At 36.5% G+C, this 19,085-nt stretch overlaps 1 protein-coding gene across 1 annotated transcript; it reads right to left on the bottom strand.

Annotated features, from left to right (window-relative positions):
• Positions 1-11,108: 11,108 nt before the first annotated feature.
• Positions 11,109-13,857, bottom strand: LOC145033406 (methionine gamma-lyase-like). The gene is made up of 2 exons (XM_078982036.1): positions 13,059-13,857; positions 11,109-11,734 (listed from the first exon to the last, which is right to left on the bottom strand). The coding sequence occupies exons 1-2, from the start codon at positions 13,834-13,836 to the stop codon at positions 11,181-11,183; spliced, it is 1,332 nt and encodes a 443-aa protein (XP_078838162.1). The 5' UTR covers positions 13,837-13,857; the 3' UTR covers positions 11,109-11,180.
• Between the last annotated feature and the right edge of the window lie 5,228 nt (positions 13,858-19,085).

Below are 19,085 nucleotides of genomic sequence, written 5' to 3'. Positions count from 1 at the left end.
TGTGACAAAAATAAAATGATGAAGAGGTAATATAGACCATGAGGTAAGGGTGAGAAGTGAACCATGAGAGAAGCCTTTTACCCAAGTGATGGCCCCGTCATCCAGCAAAGTATGGATGACAACCACAGACTATTCTATACAGTCAAGTGGACACTAGCAGGCTCGCAACCTGTAAGTGTTTTGAACTGTGTATTCACCAGGTGTACTCTAAAACCCATCGACATGTATTGCGAGTGGATTCTCGGAAACGATACCGTCGATAAACGAGATAAAACCCATTGACCTCTATTGCGAGAGGAGTCTCGGAAATGATACTGTCAATAAACGAGATAAACCTTGAGAACTATGGATTTAGTGCCCATTGAGTAAACCTTGGCAACGATGGATTTCGTGCCTATTCCTTAGGATAACCCTTAGGAATAAATATACGAGGAATAGTTGAATTCTTAGAGTAGAATAAAGAAGATAATGGGGATGGGTAATTGGGTTGATTGTGTAAATGTCTAAACATAATAATTATATTATTGTGGGTTGAAAACCCTATGTACTCACCAGGTTTCCCAACCTGGCCCACTCAGTTTATTTACATCACAGGTGTTGATATGAAGTCACATTACACTGAGAGATTAAAGAGATCTAGATCACTAGTGTAAATAAATGTAAGTTCCGTTTATGCTTATGTTTATGTATTTGACGATGACATACCAAACGTTTTAACACAAATAAAATACGTTTCTTCGAAAATGTTTTGATAATGTATTAATCGTGTTTTTCTGGGAACAAATTCCACAACATTTTTATGAAAAGAAGTACTCTGATTTTTATAAAGCATAAAAAAAATCGGTCTTTTCTGGCCGTGAAAATGGGGATGTCACATGCCATGGGTCGTACATGGTCTTTCTTGCCAAGCATGGGTCCATACCCCTCGGTCTTACAGACAAGTGCCAAGAGCCACTTCCTGGTCTTCCATGCAAGCATCACGAAGACAACTAGCATACATAATACTCTACTTAGCTAATCAACATACAATATGCCAAGAGCCACCTCCTGGTCTTTCATACATATTGCTTAGGACTAACCCCCGGGTCATACTACCATACATAATAACATGTTTTGTGCCGGGAGCTGCCTCCTGGTCTTTCATACATATTTCCTAGGGCTAACCCTCGAGTCTTACTACCATACATAATAGCATGCTGTGTGCCAGGAGCCACCTCCTGGTCTTTCATACATTTTTCCTAGGGCTAACCCCTGGGTCTTCCTACCATACAAAAACTAAATGGGCCAGCATTGGTGCCTTAGACCCATATATACAGTGAGGAGACTCACCTCGCACTGCTAAAAACTAGTTGAACACTTGTGACTGCTAACCGGCAACTCCTGAACTGCTGATCCTTTGGCTCGTTGAACTGTCAATACCCAAAATAACACTTAGACCATGATACCCTCAAAAGTCAAACCAGGTCAAACTTGGTCAAGGTCAACGGTCAAAGTCAGCGCTCCGAGTTAACTCTACTTGCCGAGTTGGCAACTCTTAACCATCCCCCATCCGAGATAACACTCGAGTCCCACCATCCACATGCCATTATGGATTTCGATCCTACTCGTCGAGTATTTCTTGAGCTCATCGAGTTCACCTTCAAGCACGTCAGGACCCTTAATCAATTGACTCGCCGAGTTCACCCTTGAACTCGTCGAGTCCATCTTCATAAGTTAGGGATTTTGCCTTGGACTCGCCGAGTCCGTCCTTGATCTCGTCGAATATGATGATCTTCAAGTCCATAATGAACCCAACTGATTGAGTCCTCTTTCGACTCAGCTCACACACACACTAACAAAAGGGTTTTGGGAAAGAAAACGACCTGACTCGCCGAGTCCAAAGAGCAACTCATTGAGTCCTCCTAAGTCCAAATCTATTCAGACGATTTCAGTCAGACACAAAGCATCCAGGACTAGATCTAACCTTCTAGGGTCGAAATAACACACGAAGCCTCTACCTTTACATCCATGCATGGCCCTTTTTGCTCAAAGAGCCATAAAAACCTCTTAAACCTTGCATGGGGAGTTTTAATGGTATAAAGGTTTCACCTGTATGCCCTAACCACCCTAAATACTTACAGATCTGAAAGGATCTTGCTTGGGGACATCTAAATCCTAAAAGTAACCATTCTTGGACCAAAATCTTCATAAAAGGGGAAAAGAATAGATCTAAAGAACTAATGATCAAGTTAGAGACTTGATTTCCAGAAAATGATGAGATTGAGAAGCTACTTGTGGATCCACAAGCCTTTCCTTGAGCCTTCAAGTTTCCTCTTCTTCTTCTAGCCTCCAAGAACACCAAAACACTCAAGAATGGCTCACATACTCACCAAATGATCTAGGGTTTCATGGGTTAAGTTCTGGACAATGGGGGTTGGGAATGGAACCATGAGGAGGAGAATAAGATGCTTAAATAGGGTGCCAAGTCCCAAATTTAGGGTTTCCCAAACCCTGACCAACTCATTGAGTCGGTACCCTGACTCGTCGAGTAGGTTACTTAACCCGTGACCCGGAATGCGCTCCTACTCGTCGAGTCACCCCACCTACTCGACGAGCCGCCTTCTGATTTCGAGGTTTTCCTTTCCTTTCTAGGTCTTCTGAATTCGGGGTGTTACACATGTTGTTCTAACATATCAAAATATTAAAGAACAATGTGGTAATTTTGCTTCAACTTTGTAACATCCCAACATCGAGACCCAAATTTTTTTGTTTAATTAAATTACTCATAAAAATAGTTTGATAAGCATCATTGCTATCATTTCAAAACATCAAGTCACAAATCACAAGTCTCGAAAACCATAACATCAAATAGGAAAAGGCCAGAGTACAATCCCAGGGTTCTCAAAGCGGAAAACATGTGTGTGCAAAGCGCTTCTACCCTGCAGGCTCCTTCCCCTTAGCTGAAGAGGTACCTAAAACCAAAACTAAAAACTGTAAGTACGAACCTTAGTGAGTTCCCCCATCATACCACATACCATACAATCATACATACTGCTAGGCAATTCTGGGGTTCCCGACCTACCCGTGTCAAGCCATTCTGAGGTTCTGACCTACCCATGTCAAGCCATTCTGGGGTGCTGACCTACCCGTGTCAAGCCGTTCAGGGGTGCCTGCCTACCCTCCAGTTAATCTCACCTAAACACGGAGACTATTTCACCCCTTCTACTATCACATAATAACATATCATAAACATGCTGTCAGACATATCTGGGGTGCCTAACCTACCCTTCGGTCCTAACGACCGAATCGGGGGACTATTACCCTCATACTACTACTATTACATATAACATATCATACTGACACATAGAACACATCAGGTAGTAGCAAACCAGACAATTACCACAAAGATAATCATCTCAACTATAATCAACTACTAGTGGGTCGGCCTTGGTGCCTCAGACCCACTTCTACTGGAAGGTAACTCACCACAATTTCGTGTAGTGTCTGCACCGTCCTTGGTGTGAAAATCAACTCTCCCCGACTCTTTAATCCCTACACGACAATATTTCTAAGTTATCAATTCATACTCATAACGCTTACAAGGGTCACTCAAGTCCAAGTCACTTTTAAAGTACAAAACTCTGGTCAAAGTCAACTTTTGTTCAAAGTCAACATCTGGTTGACTAGACTCATTGAGTTGGTCCACCAACTCATCGAGTCCCCACATCCACAAAATGCTACGATCTCGTCCCTACTCGTCGAGTCTATCAAGATCTCGACGAGTTTGACTTCAACAACACATGAGACTATCTTCAACCGAATCGCCGAGTTTGTCCTTGAACTCATCGAGTTCATCTTCATCCGTATGAAGGTGTTCAGCCTATGACTCGCCGAGTTCATCCTCGAACTCGTCGAGTCCATCTTCATATGGTCGGGACATCGCCTGGAACTCACCGAGTTCCTCCTTTAACTTGTTGAGTCCTTTGATCTTAAAGTCCATAACAAACCCTTAACAAGTTGAGTGTTCCTTCCACTCAACCAAAGACCATTTCCAGAAGACATTTAGGGAAAAATGCGACTCGACTCGCCGAGTCACCCAAGTGAATCATCGAGTCCCTCTTTGTCCAAAACTATTCAATCGATTATAATGGGTCTTAATGCATCAAAACCATAGATCTGGCCTCCTAGGGCCCATTTTATATGTAAAGTTCCAATCTTGACGTCCATGCATGGGGTTTTTGGCTCAAAAAGCCATAAAAGAGGTTTATATGATGCATGGGTCTCCCATGGCCATAAAGTTGGCACCTTTATGCCATGAGAACCCTCAATGGTTCTAGATCTAAAGTGTAACTCCAAGCATACTCACAAAATCCGATTATAACTTCACAAACTCATAAAAATAGGTAGAAAATAGCCCCAAAACAAGATCTAAGAGATAGATGGTCAAGGTTCAAGCTTTTTACCTTGAATGAACTAAGAATGAAGCAAAACCTCTAAATCTACTAGCTTCCGGTTGAACTCCCAAGTTTCCTCCTTCTCTTCCAACTTCAAATGCACACAAAATTCACCAAAAAGCTCTAGAACACTCAAAAAAGGCTTAGGGTTCGAGTTAGGGCTTTCCCTGGGATGGGAGGAACAATGGAGGATGGTTTGGGACGTTATAAGTTGTTTAAATAGGGTGAAAACCCCAAATATTAGGGTTTCATCCAGACAGTCCTACCTATTGAATCGATCTCCCGACTCGTCGGGTATGTCACTTATCTTGCCGAACCAAAGTCGAGTCTAATCGTGTAATGCTCATAGATCCGGGCTAGTCAATTTAGAGATAATAGGGGGTCGAAAATGACTTTTCGACAAAAGATTATTTAGAATAAATATACTTAACCAAGTTGTAGAATACATCTCAAGGGTTCCGTACATATAAAGAACGCCGAAATCCGAGTTATAATGAAGAAGTTATGGTCCATCGAAGTTTTACGGCAAAACCGGTGAGACACGTAAATAGTGAATTTATGATGGAGGACTTTTTAGCCTTAGAAATCTAAACAAAAGTTGTAGTATACGTTGAACCAAGAAGATACAAAAAAAGAACGCCCAAATCTGACTTCGTATGAGGAAGTTATGAATTTTGTAAGATTTGGCTTAAGAGTGCACGACCCGAAACTCGAATTTTAGATCTAGCGGTTTTTGGCCTATGCGACCTAAATGAGAATTGAATATCTAATTAATAGGAACTCAACGGTAAAAATACAGACGAAAACAAAGTCCGTATGAAGATGTTATGAATTTTACGCGGACATTTAACAGTATAATCTCCTCCTACTGTTAAATTTAAGATCGGTCGAGAATTAGCCGACGAAAACAGAGTCCGTATGAAGATGTTATGAATTTTACACGGACATTTAACAGTATAATCTCCTCCTACGCGTGGATATAAAAAAAATCAAAAACGGAGCTCGTATGTGAAAGTTACGGATTTTAAAAGTCGGAAGTGTGCTGTGCGAAAATGAGTGACGCGACACAATCTTGGCCATTGCTTTTTCCCTAAGTCTTGCCACCAGATGGTGACATGTGGCACCAAGTTTATCCATATTTCACCCTATAAATAGAACCTCTCCTACCCTCATTTTCTTCACACCTTTCCCATTCTTTCTTCTCTTTACTCTCTCTAGCCCTGACCCCCCTGAAAAGCCTAGGGAACCTCCCTAGCACGAGGTGGAAGCCTAAGAGTGCTCGACGGCTCTGAGAAGAAGAGATTTTTGGCTCGGGAATGCTGCTCCAAGAAAAACCCGATTTTCTATAAAACCCGCTGTAAGCAAGCTACGTCTACATTATTTTTAATAAAGCTTTTATTTAATTATAGTAGCATTATTTTTAATATAGCTTTTATTTAATTATAGTAACATTATTTTTAATATAACTTTTATGTAATTATGCTTATTTTTATGTATTGACGATGACATCCCAAATTTTTTAAAAATAAATAAAAATACTTTTCTTCGGAAATGCTTTGATAACGTATTTATCATGTTTTACTGGGAACAAATTCTGCAACATTTTTATTAAAAGAGGTACTCTGATTTTTATAAAGCATAAACAAAATCGGTCTTTTCTGGCCGTGAAAATGCGGATGTCACACTTGGTATCAGAGCATTAGTTTAAGCGAACTAGGAATATGAATTTATTTCTAGACTTAAAATTAGAATGCTAAGCAATGATTGTGAGGAGATTGTCTAATAAAAATTAGGTAAAACACCTGAATAGACACAAGCACTAGCTAATTTAGGGAAAATGCCTAAGATGCTTTTACGTGCTAAATGATTTATGATATGCATTATATGATTGGATCTATGGTCTGTTGCCAACCGGATCTAGAAACTTTATGTGTCCATATTTCTAAACGTTTAATTACGATATTAGAACTGACATATAACTTTTTGGAGAAATAGGGAGATTTACACGTCGATCGTAAATAAAATCTTTCCTATTTTAATTCTCGTCATTGCACACCGAACATCTGATGTGGTATATAGATCGAAATGGCAAGAACCCATAGTGGAGCCGAGAATGCAAATGGGAACAGAAATCAATCACTAGTGATTGAACAAATACATGTTGTAGCAGATGATCTTGAGCCAATTATAATGGCCGGTGTACAAGCCATGATACAGGCTATGTTGCCTGAGCAACCAGAAGAGATGAGGCAGATTTTGCATGAAAATAGGGACGAACCTACAATGCAGTTGAACTGCCCGAATTGAACGATGGGCAGTCAGAAGGAGGGAACTACAGTGGGACCGTTGGTCAAACCAACCCACCAATAGTTCGACAAAACAACCAGTATAACGGAGTCGAAAGGAATGGATGCAAGTACAAGGATTTTCTGACTTGCAAGCCATCAAATTTCACTGGAAAGGAAGATCTGATCGGAGTCATGGATTGGATCTCGAAGATGGAATTAGCTTTCATGACGTGTGGTTGCAGAGGTAAGTTACAGACCACCTTTACAATATGTCAAATCCAAGGAGGTGTTGTTTGCTGGTCGAATACCCTAGGGAAGACTCTGAGCCCTAATGAGCCCCTACAACTGATATAGGTAAAGTTTTTGGTGCAGTTCAAATGTAAGTACTGCTCAGCCCAAAACCTGCTCGAGCTAGAGAACCCGTTCCTGACCTTGAAGAAAGGAAGCATGTTAATTGATGAATACACCAACAGCTTCACAGAGAAGATGGAGTTCTCCTTGCATCTTGTTCCGGATGAGCTGACGAAAATCGACAAGTACGCGAAGGGACTTACATGGGAGTACGCGGTGCCAATGCGTCAGGCACCTACTCTAGAGCCAGTTATCTGGGCTGCCAAGTCTGTAGAGGATATTATTAAGGGAAGAGTTGCCAACAAGATTGAGGTTGGCGAAAAGAGAAAGTTTGAGGGGTCTACGAGGCCCAATAAGAAGATCAAGTCTGGTTCAAAGGAGTTTAACGGAGGAGGAAACAAAGTGAAATGGTGCGAGAAGTGCAAGAAGAAGCACTTCGGGAAATGTATTGAGGAAGTGACTTGCTACAAGTGTGGGAAGACCGAACATTAAACCAATGAGTGCACGACCAGTAAAAGGGTGTGTTATGAATGCCGTGAAGAAGGGCACGTTGCTAAGGATTGCCCAAAGAAGAAAGAGGCGGTAAGACCAAACATTCCACCAAAACTGAAGGCAAGAGCGTTGCATATGATCCTTGATGAAGAATATGGAAATGAAAGGGATCAAGAATGAGGATCTATGAAGTAGTTGTGTAAATAGTACCATGTGGTGTAGCCTATTAGAGGCATAATATAGGTTGAACTTGAACACCTATGTAATCGTTTCAATAAATAATATAAAACCTTCATTTTGTTATCTAATGTGTCAAGTTGTTATTTGATTTTCTTGTATGGTGAGTTGGGTGAACTGTGAGACAATACTTGGGACGAGTATGAGTAGGTGTGAAAGGTAATAGAGGCCTATACTACTGGAAGCACAAAACTCACGCTTGGATCAGAGAACGTCACAAGGTTACTAAGAAGCTAGTAATTGATACCGTTTTATTCAAATATGTCACTACCATCGTTTTGGTAATGATTAAGAGGATGATTATTATTCCGAGCCTAGTGGTCATATTGAATTGAGTCCGACTACGATAAGTATGTTACGTGGTTCAGAGAACCAAGTTTGATGTAGCATCTGACTTAAGCCGGAAGATTGAAATAAAAGATAATCAAAGCAATCGGTAGAGGTATCGCGATAGTTACTTGTAGCTAGAAATGCTACCTTTTAATATGTGATTAGAACATGAAGAAATGTATAGTCTGTTCTAGAAGACTCTAAGAGACCTGAGTCTAAGCGTGGGAACATACGATGATAAGTCATTAGAATATGACACATCAGTCCATTGTAGTAATAAAATAACTTATCTTAAGTTTTTTTAAGAAGAAGAAACAATCTCCAGTAAGGATCGATATTGTGACTTGAAGGTCATAATTTGGAGTCTAATGTGAGATGGGAGCAAGTGCAAGATCGAGCACCATCTGTAATCAGGAAGTCGTAGAGTTAGATACTCGTTCGAATAAACATCAAAGTTACGGTTATTACTTAGGATGATGAGATAACGTATGGAGTCATCATATGAGCCCTGTTTCGTTGATGATTCCGGGACGTAATCATCCTAAGGGTGGGATAACTGTAACACCCATAGATCCAGGCTAGTAAATTTAGAGATAATAGGGGTCGAAAATCACTTTTTGACAAAAGATTATTTAGAATAAATAACCTTAACCAAGTTTTAAAATACTTATCAAGGGTACCGTACATATAAAGAACGCCAAAATCCAAGTTATAACGAAGAAATTATGGTCCGTCGCAGTTTTACGGCAAAACTGGCACGACACCGGGAGACGTAAATAATGAATTTATGATGGAGGATATTTTAGACTTAGAAACATAAAAAAAAGTTTTAGTATACGTTAAACCGAGAATATACAAAAAAAGAACGCCCAAATATGGCTTCGTATGAGGAAGTTATGAATTTTCTAAGATTTGGCTTAGCAGTGCACAAACCGAAACTCGAATTTTAGATCGAACGGTTTTTGGCCTATGCGACCTAAATGAGAATTGAATATCTCATTAATTGGAACTCAACAATAAAAAACAGACGAAAACAGAGTCCGTATGTAGAAGTTTTGAATTTTACACGGACATTTAATAGTATAATCTCCTCCTATTGTTAAATTTAAGATCAGTCGAGAATTATCCGACGGAGTCAAAATGAAAGTTGTAGATCTTATTTTTACCTACGCGTGGATATAAAAAACGTCAAAATTGGAGCTCGTATGTGAAAGTTACGAATTTTAGAAGTCGGAAGTGTGTTGTGCGAAAATGGGTGACGTGCCATAATATTGGTCATTGCTTTCTCCCCAAGTCTTGCCACCAGATGGTGACATGTAGTACCAAGTTCAACCATATTTCACCATATAAATAGAACCTCTCCTAAACTCATTTTCTTCACACCTTTCTAATTCTTTCTTCTCTTTACTCTCTCACTCTCTCTCTCTCTCTCTCTCTCTCTCTCTCTCTCTAGAGAAAAGCATGAGTTTACTTTAATTAAAATACGTACCAGGAACCAGATGTTACAAACTATTGGCTCCGGCTGATCGTACACATCACATCCTCTTTTGGTTATTTGAAAGGAACTTTGAAATTTATTTTAAAACCCTTACTTTGAAAAAAAAAATAAAACCCTTTTCTATTTAGTTTGAGACTAGATCCACACGAGTGTTCCTCCAATTCAGTCAAACCAAGGCTCTGAACCAACTTGTAACATCCCAAAAATTTCAGCAAATTAAAACTTTTCAAAACAACCCATTTATTAACAAAAGTGTTTATAAAAACATTGTCTCCAAAACATGAATTAAAATCAGAGTATCCCAAGATCTAATATGTTGTTAAACCAAGGATGTGTATGGTCACACCTTCACATTGTCAAAAATCATCTAAAGAACCTGAAACCATAAACAAAACTATAAACACAAAGCTTAGTGAGTTCCCCCAAAGCACCAACAAATAAGTAGATAACATATACAAATAACAACATGTACTGGATCCACAGCTAAGAGACTGGATTACCCCTGAGCCCCCATTATGAGTTTGGCTTGCCTAACGGGCCCACAACTCATATGTGGCCTACTCTTGAGCCCACAACATAAGTTTGGCTTTCCCCTGGGGCCCATATCTTATGCCTGGCTTAATCCAACCTAATCGGTCATCGGAATGAAATACCAATGTTCAACCCTCAGTACGAGTCTGGTATACCAACTGGGTCCTCAGATCGTATCTAGAATGCTAATGAGCCCTCAGGATGTGTCTGGCATGCCCTACCCGAACCTCAACTCATATCTGGATTGTTCTAATACCCTCAAGCATTCAGTACGAGTATGGCATACCAACAAGGTCCTCAACTCGTATCTGGAATGCACCTGAGCCCTCAGTATGAGTCTGGCATGCCCTACCTGTCCCTCAGCTCGTATCTGGAATGCTCCGGGGTTTATTGGCTACAGAACGAAACAATACAACCTCAACCCAACACAATATCTCGACAGCTAACAAACATATACAGGTAATCATGCAGACAGAATCACAGGTAGTCCTACCGATCTACCAGATTAGCATATCAGGACTAGCATGTATATCTATCCCATACTCAGCATATCAACAATATCAGGTTATCCAACTAACGGGATGACTTTGGTGACTTTGAACCAAAAGTATAGTGATGAAAATTCACCTCTCACTGCCGAATCGTATAGAATATAGAAGTTAGTAACGAATGAAGATTACAATTTTATATAAGCATATTATATAGCTATCAACTTTGCTTTTCAAATAGTATACCAAACACAGACCAATTTAATATACCTTTTTGACCAGTCATTTATTAAAGAAAACAATGTACAAACAACTAACATTTGTTGATCAATTTTTATTAATTGTTGCTCAACTTTTATTAACTGTACCACATACACTATAATAGAATTGGCTACAACTAAGTAACCAAAAACGAAACAAAATAGTGGTTACATGTATAACATGTACAAATAGCATATAAACTAATTCAACATATATAGCCTATCCCAAGGCTGTATATAAACAAATGAGGTTGACTTTTTCATTTAAGACACTAAATTAAGTTGAGAGACGCCTTTTGAAACTGGCCCCATCTTTGTTCAAGTGTCCCAGTGTAGCCGATAGACATCCTGACCAAACCAGGTGAAATTCCAGCCAACGCTTGCTCCTTTTCATCCAATTCACTGCTTGTGCTAGTACCCGAACAAGACATAAGGGTCTCATGGTATCCCAAGCTAACAGCCATGAGCCCAAACTGGGTGTTGTTTTGCAACCCATTCATCAAATTGTTGGCCCTTACTTCAGTCTCCATGTCTAAGCACAACATCCCACCATATCCATACTCCTTGTTGAAGATAGACGTGGCAAGATGGTGATCAGGGTGGTCTTCAAGGCCTGGGTAGATGACCTTGAGTCCTATTTTCTTCATTCTTTGGGCATATATGAGAGTCCTATGAGAGTGCTCTTTCATCCGAAGACCCAAGTGAGGGATTCTTTGTGATAGCTCGAATGCAACCTTGGCATTCATGGTTGGACCTAGTAACATCAATGTCCCTTGGTGAAGGTCCATCATTGAGTTCACCAAACTTGCAGCTCCACATACGGCTCCTATAAATTAAAAACAATATAAAATGAGGATAATGCATTTCATGCATAATAGATAATACATACACCAAGAGTAATCTTTTTACATTGTGTCACATAATCAACAAAAGAAATAATAACAATATGTCTACCATAATGACACAAACTATCCAAACCTGCCACATAATCAATTCATAATATTTTTATATTTATAAACCTATTATTTAACTTATTTACTTATTTAACTTACAATGTTTTTTTTAATAATCAAATAAATACATTAAAAATATGGTAAGTTAAAATAATCTAAATATCAATAATTTAATATTAGTATCCTTATATATATATATATATATATATATATATATATATATATATATATATATATATATATATATATATATATATATATATATTCATGAAACGGTTTTAATGATGAGTAATATGTATATCTTTCAGCTTATACTTTTGTAAGTCAAAGCCATACATTTAAGTATTAAGAGTAAGAAACAATATAAAAAACAAAGACTACAACAAATAAGCTATTATGTTGATAAAATTGGTGTAAATGAAACTTTCGAAATTTATAGTTAGCTGTGTGAAACGAAATATAAAACTATTCGTATTAAATTAAAAAACAATAGTAGTTAACTGATAATATTAAAATAAAACTAAATGTATTTTTATGTAATGAAAAAAAAGTTTTCAAGTATGTAACTCTGTAAAAAAAAATTAGTACATATGTGATGCTATATAACTGTAATATATCAAAAATAATGGTGTAAATTGTAAAATAGAATATAAGGGGGTGGAATTAATTTTTTTTAATATAAATACAAAAAAAAAAAAAAAAATGGAGCCAAATCAGATTGTAGATCTCTCGAATGATTGAGCTCATGGTAATAAGGTATCATGCTATATTGGTATGGACCATTTTAAACGCATTTAATTATCTTTAAACCCATTTAAAATGTGAATGAAAATGTGAATTAATTAACTTGGCCTTTGGTTATCGAGAAGAAATTATACTTTAATAAAAACATATGCAACAATTTTGAAGGATAAATTGTTTAAAACATATCTTAGTTTTCGTATATTACTATTTTGGTATGAAATTAATCATCCAAAATATAGACTAGAAGATTTCTTGTGTTTATTTTTATATATTTTTTAGTTTTTGGCATTTTTTCTAAAATGCAAGAAATTTGTAGTATTTAAGTTATCTGTTATATGATTCGGTTAATAATATAGCCCGAAAATTGTAAAGAAAGTAAATTTTGGAGTTGCATGAGTGCATGACGTGCATAAGAAAGACATGAATATTGTCAAAAGATCGTTTTGAGCGTACCAGCAATTATGTCTCCTCCGCCGCTAATATACTTGGAAATACTATGGACTACAACGTCGGCACCCAGCCTCGCCGGAGAAACCACCATCGGAGCAAAGGTATTGTCAACCACCACCGTAACACCCTTCTCATGGGCTATCCTTGAAAGCTCCGGAATGTTGGCCACAGTTAACGTCGGGTTAGACATGGACTCAAAAAACAAAACCTTGGTGTACCCTTCCACGATTGCCTCCTTCACTTTCTTTAAATCCCTTATGTCAACAAACGTCGTTTTTATATTGGATGACCTCGGAAGAAAGTGTGTGAGAAATGCATGTGTCCCACCGTATAACGTCGGAGACGCCACTATGTGCTCCCCGCTGCTCACCAGCTGCAACAGAACTGATGAGATGGCGGACATGCCGCTAGAGGTGCAGTATGCCGCCTCAGTCCCCTCGAGAGCTGCCATCTGACGACCAAGAGTGAGGACTGTGGGGTTGAAATGACGGCTGTAGATGAAGAAATCCCGATCAGGGCCTAGCTCTCCGGTGAACATGCGGCTGAGGGTTTCAGGTTCCATGACGGTGAAGGTGGCGGAGGCCTCAATGGACATGTTAACTCCACCATGCTCTCCAAATTCATGTCGAGCATTAGCCAAAGCCGATACAGGATCTTCAAATGTTGCTGCTGGTAGTTTTTTGGTGATGATATCATCGTCCCTGTTAAAGTCATCGGGAGTCATCCTCTTCTTTGAGGAGGAGGAGGAGGAAACATGGGTGTTTTGAATAGTGTCTGCCATTGACGGAGATTTTGTAGGAAGGTAATTATAACCAAAACAAGATCGAAGAGAGCAGATGAAGAAAATGGAGGAATGAACACTGCTTTTATAGGGGCTTTTTATTTTATTTTTTTTAAATATTTTCTCACAAACATGGTTGTTTGGTGTGAAAGGATGTCACATGAGTATATCCATTATGTATATTTTGATTCTAGAAATATATGCAGTTTAACGAAAAATACATTTGACTATATACATCTATTAACTTAATCTGTTAGCATTCAAGAAACACGTATGGGATGATTAGTTTATTCAGTTATAGCATTACCATCTTTTTTAAGTTTTTTATTCACATGTCTTAATAAAATTATTATGTAATAATATATTTTTATTCATAATAACAAATATCACATTTCTTAATCAAAGCAGCGTTTAAGAATCAGATAATGTAGCTTTTGATTTGTTTTAAATATAAGATCTTTTTCAATAAATAACTTGATATTAACAATATATATATATATATCAACTATATAGTCTTTTGGTATGTATTGCCCCATGACTGATCCAGCAGACCAGAAAAAAAATTCCGCACTGCTAATCGACTAATTGTGATGACCACTTGGTAGGTGTTTTGGTGCTTTTGAAACTCCATGGTCATTGATACAAACAAGCAGAAACGGGATACAATTTTTGATTCTGTAGTTGAGACTCTTTTCATTAGTTTGCCAATATGAACCTTTAATAAACATAATCAAAATATGTCTTAGATAGGTTAGACTTTAATTGTGCTGCTTATCCTATCTTGATTAAGAAAAGAACATAAAACCTAAGATGCACTTGCATTTGATTAATATTATCTGCTGAATTGTTGAAATATATATATATATATATATATATATATATATATATATATATATATATATATATATATATATATATATATATATATATATATATATATATATAAGTTGACACGCAAAAGTGTGTAATATGTTTGTTAATTTTTCTTGTTTATATTTGAAGGATTACAAAATTGATGTCGAATAACAACCATGGTTGACTTTATATGTATGAAAGAAAGTAATTGTTTGTTTTGATGATTATTACGGAATAAATAATATCGTGATGTTATAGGCACATGTTCTTTCATAGACGTCTAGAACCTCTTAAACAATCATTTCGATGTTAAAGACTTGGGAGTAGTCTCAAGTTTTATCAATAATCAGCTAGGATTTTTATATTCGATTCATGTTTAGTTATTTGGTTGAAGATCGTCAATAAAGATACTTAATTTCAATAGTATATTTGTTCCATGTGCATTGTCCACATCTCAACCAATTTGACGTTATAAGCAGACCAAAAATATGAAGCTTTCTCATTATTATACTTAATGTTATAAATTAAACCCTTCTACCATCCAAAATCCAACTTCGAATGGTCTTTATGGTTTGGGGTAATTTGCATATTTGGTTCTTAACTTATTTTTTAACTGTGATGGTCCCTCATTTTTGTTTTTATTGCGCGCTTGGCACTGTTTTACTTAAAAGACTATTTTACTTTTGATTTTTTAACTTATTTAAATAAGTACATCTCCAACCTCACCCTCACATCACCTTATCTTACCTAAAAAATTATTTTAATTTATTTAAATAAGGACATAATAATCATTTTAGGTAGAACAAATACAAACGCATAACAAAAACAAACAGTAACTATGATGGTCCCTCATTTTTGTTTTTGTTGCGCGCTTGATCTTGTTCTACTTAAAAAACTATTTTACTTTTGATTTTTTAACTTATTTAAATAAGTACATCTCCAACCTCGCCCTCACATCACCTTATATTACCTAAAAAAATTATTTTAATTTATTTAAATAAGGACATAATAATCATTTTAGGTAAAACAAATACAAACGCATAACAAAAACAAACAGTAAGGATCTTCCAATTAAAAAAAATCCGTTTTACATTTGATTCATGTTTAGTTTACATGAAGGAAATAATTGTTTGTGTTGATTCTCTCTTTCAACACATGATTATTATGAAAGAAATAATATCATGACGTATAGGCACATTTTTTAAACATAGACGTCTAGAACCTCTTAAACAATCATTTCGATGTTAAAGACTTAGAAGTAGTCTCAAGTTTTATCATTAATTAGCTAGGATTTTTATCATGTTTAGTTATTTGGTTGAAGATCGCGAATAAAGATACTTAATTTGAAAAGTATATTTGCTCCATGTGCTCTTCTATTGGTCATGAAGAGTAACTCAATCACACTACTAGCATCCAAATAATTATAGTTAATTTTTTATTTTTAGAAACATCGAACAAGTTTAATATCTAACAAATATTATATATACTAGGTGTGAGAGTTGTATATTATACGGGTTAATTTAAAAAATGATTAAACTTAAAGTATAAAAATGAAATATTTTTTTAATGTACAACTTTAAAATAAGAAAGAAAAAAAACGTATTTATTATAATTTAATATCATATATATGATATTTAATACTTTACATATATAAGTATATGATTTTAATTAAAAATTAAAACAAACAAAATATTGATAAGTGGATAATATTTATTTCAAAATTACCACAAAATGACAAGTATCAAAACCTTGAGAGATTGACAAGTAGCAAAAAACCTTCATTTATTAAAAAGGATAAGATAAAATTACAAAGATTGTCTATATGGTTATAAAAAAAAATATAGTTTTGGTCTAAAAAAATTTGGTGGTATATTACTAGTCTAATTGTGGATACCTTGTGTCATTTGGTTCTTATGGTTGATTTTTTTGTGTGATTTTGATTCATACCAAACCTGAAACGACCAATATGTCTCTAAAATAGTTATTTTAAGACAAAACTACTCTCTCTCTCTCTCTCTCTCTCTCTCTCTCTCTCTCTCTTCATCTTCTTCGAGACAAGTGCATTGATCCTCAACCCACTTTTCTCCACTAGTTTAAATCCCACCATAATTCACCTAATGTCATCATCTTTGATTTCTTTCTCGGTGGACACACTACCTTGCTAACAAGCTGGATCAATTGCCTGCCATCATGAACCCACCCTTCACCTCTACTCTCATCGTGAACCGATGAAGATGAAGAGCAGTGGAGATCCCCTTCAAAATCTCCATAAATCTTGTAACAGATTCCACCATAGAAATCTTTTCAAACTCAATTGCAAATTCTCCAGCCACTAGAGCCACCAGAAATGATCCACCAGTGACATATGAGTAATTGTAGAATGAAAAGAACTTACCTCTCGTACTTGATTTATTAGATAGATGGCAAAATGCATTAATCTCGCCTCCCCAGAAATCATAAGTAAAGAAGAGGGCTACTTTGTTTAATAACCCGAAACCTAATCGATCAATGACATATTTATTTCTTTCAGGAAGATCATGGATGAATTCGAGATTTTTGCGTGATAATCTTGTCCTTTAGCAGAGATATAGACGCTATTAGATCCATATTTTATGTGTTCGACTTTTTGATTGTAGAAAATGAAAAGTTTTTGGATAATGCTTTCATGAACGTCTTGTTTCCTCGTAGAATAAAGCGATGGTTACCACCCATCTCAAACGGATCATATTGATCCCAAAAAACCATGGAGACATTTAACAATAATGTGGTATCATCTTACAAATGAATGAAAAACGAGAAAGGAACAAGGGTGGGGAAGACGATGGGTAGAGAGAGAGAGAGAGAGAGAGAGAGAGAAAGAAAGAAAGAAAGAAAGAAAGAAAGAAGGTTTGGTGAGATTTTAGTTTTTATTTTTTATTTTTAATTATTAAATAACAAAATAAATAAAGAAATAGAAAAAAGAAATAAAAAATGTAAAATTGTCTTTTTAAGTGCAGTACCAAAACCTAGAAAACTTTAATTTTGGATCTTCCATGCAAGTTGAAAACTTTTTGGACCCTCTACAAAGTTTTTCGAATACCACAGGGACCAATCTTGTAGTTTTGTCTTATTTTAATTTTCTTTTATTTATTTTCATATATTTACATTAAAAAACCAAAAAACAAAATCTGATTTCCACTCCTTTCATAAGTCAGTATCTTCCACACCTTAACCTCACCCTAAAACATATCATCATCAACCTTTCTGCACCATATCAACAATCAAGATTTAAACTAATGTGATCGTTTACCATCTTCACACTTCATCATCATCTCCATCACATACCAGTGTAAATGGTAGTGAAGGTTAGATCGATTTCCCCAAAATCGGAACCTAAGCCTTCGCCTGAATGCATACTCCACAATCGTAAAGAAGGTTAGACCCATTTCCCCAATACCGAAGTTTGGTGGAGATGATGATGGTCTGAGGGAAGTCTATCTTGTCTCGCCTCTCATTCTGCCTCCTGTATTCGTCGTCTTTGTAACATCCAACAACTATGTTTCATCTTTGCCTGCACCAACAGATCTCGAAGAGGAAGGGTGCAATATTTTTTTAGATCTTCATCACTATTGAATTGTGGCTTTTATAAGCCTCAATTACTACTTTCCTGCTTTCCATGGGGTTGTTTCCTAAGTTATTCTTGTAATCATAGGTTTTATTACCTTCTTTATTCCCTAATCTTTTCTCGATTTTGAGTTTCAAGCTGATTATTGAGGTAAAGAACTTTCCTGTTTTCCATTAGATTTGTCTTGACGAAAATATCAAATGCAATTTTTTATAATATTCGATGAAAGCTAACAGCAACAATCTAGGTTGAGAAGATAAAGTCAAGATAAGGTGGGAATTGGATGCATCCTACACGGAGAAGAGGAGTAGACATCAGTGATGTGGTTAGAATAGGTGACTCATCCGATGAAGGTTGTTTGGGTAGGTAACGAAGTTGGTGCCGATGGTTACCGGTGGTAGGTCCCAATGAGAATGGCGGAGTTAGCGTTGGTTTTCGGAAAGAATGATGATTGTGGTTGTGGTTGGCGACCTTGTCAATGGTTTCGTGTGAAAGAGAGGAAAATGAGGGTGGGATAATTTTTACGTTTTAATTTTTAAATAATTTAAGTAATATAAAAATTTAAAAATATGAAAAAAAAATAAAGACAAAATTGCAGGAATGGTCCCTATGTTATGTCCTAACTCTCAAGTTTGGTCCAAAAATGTTTGGACTCATGCTAGTGGTCCAATTGTTTGATTTTGTAGCGATTTTGGTTCGTTTCATAAGTGGAAGTGCATGAAATGACCTTTTTGCTCTCTCTATTTGGTTTTTCCTTTTCTTTTTATTAATTTTACATATTTCTAATTAA

The sequence above is a fragment of the Lactuca saligna genome, chromosome 3, assembly GCF_052625555.1.
Source record: "Lactuca saligna cultivar CGN05327 chromosome 3, ASM5262555v1, whole genome shotgun sequence".
In the NCBI taxonomy this organism is placed as follows: Eukaryota; Viridiplantae; Streptophyta; class Magnoliopsida; order Asterales; family Asteraceae; genus Lactuca; species Lactuca saligna.
The sequence above is the reverse complement of the archived record's forward strand: the minus strand, read 5'-3'. Positions and strand labels throughout refer to the sequence as shown.

Coding starts and splice junctions, on each gene's coding strand:
- LOC145033406 (XM_078982036.1), bottom strand. CDS start 13,836: ATGGCAGACACTATTCAAAACACCCATGTTTCCTCCTCCTCCTCCTCA. Junction 11,735..13,058: donor CGGAGGAGACATAATTGCTG/GTACGCTCAAAA, acceptor TTTAATTTATAG/GAGCCGTATGTGGAGCTGCA.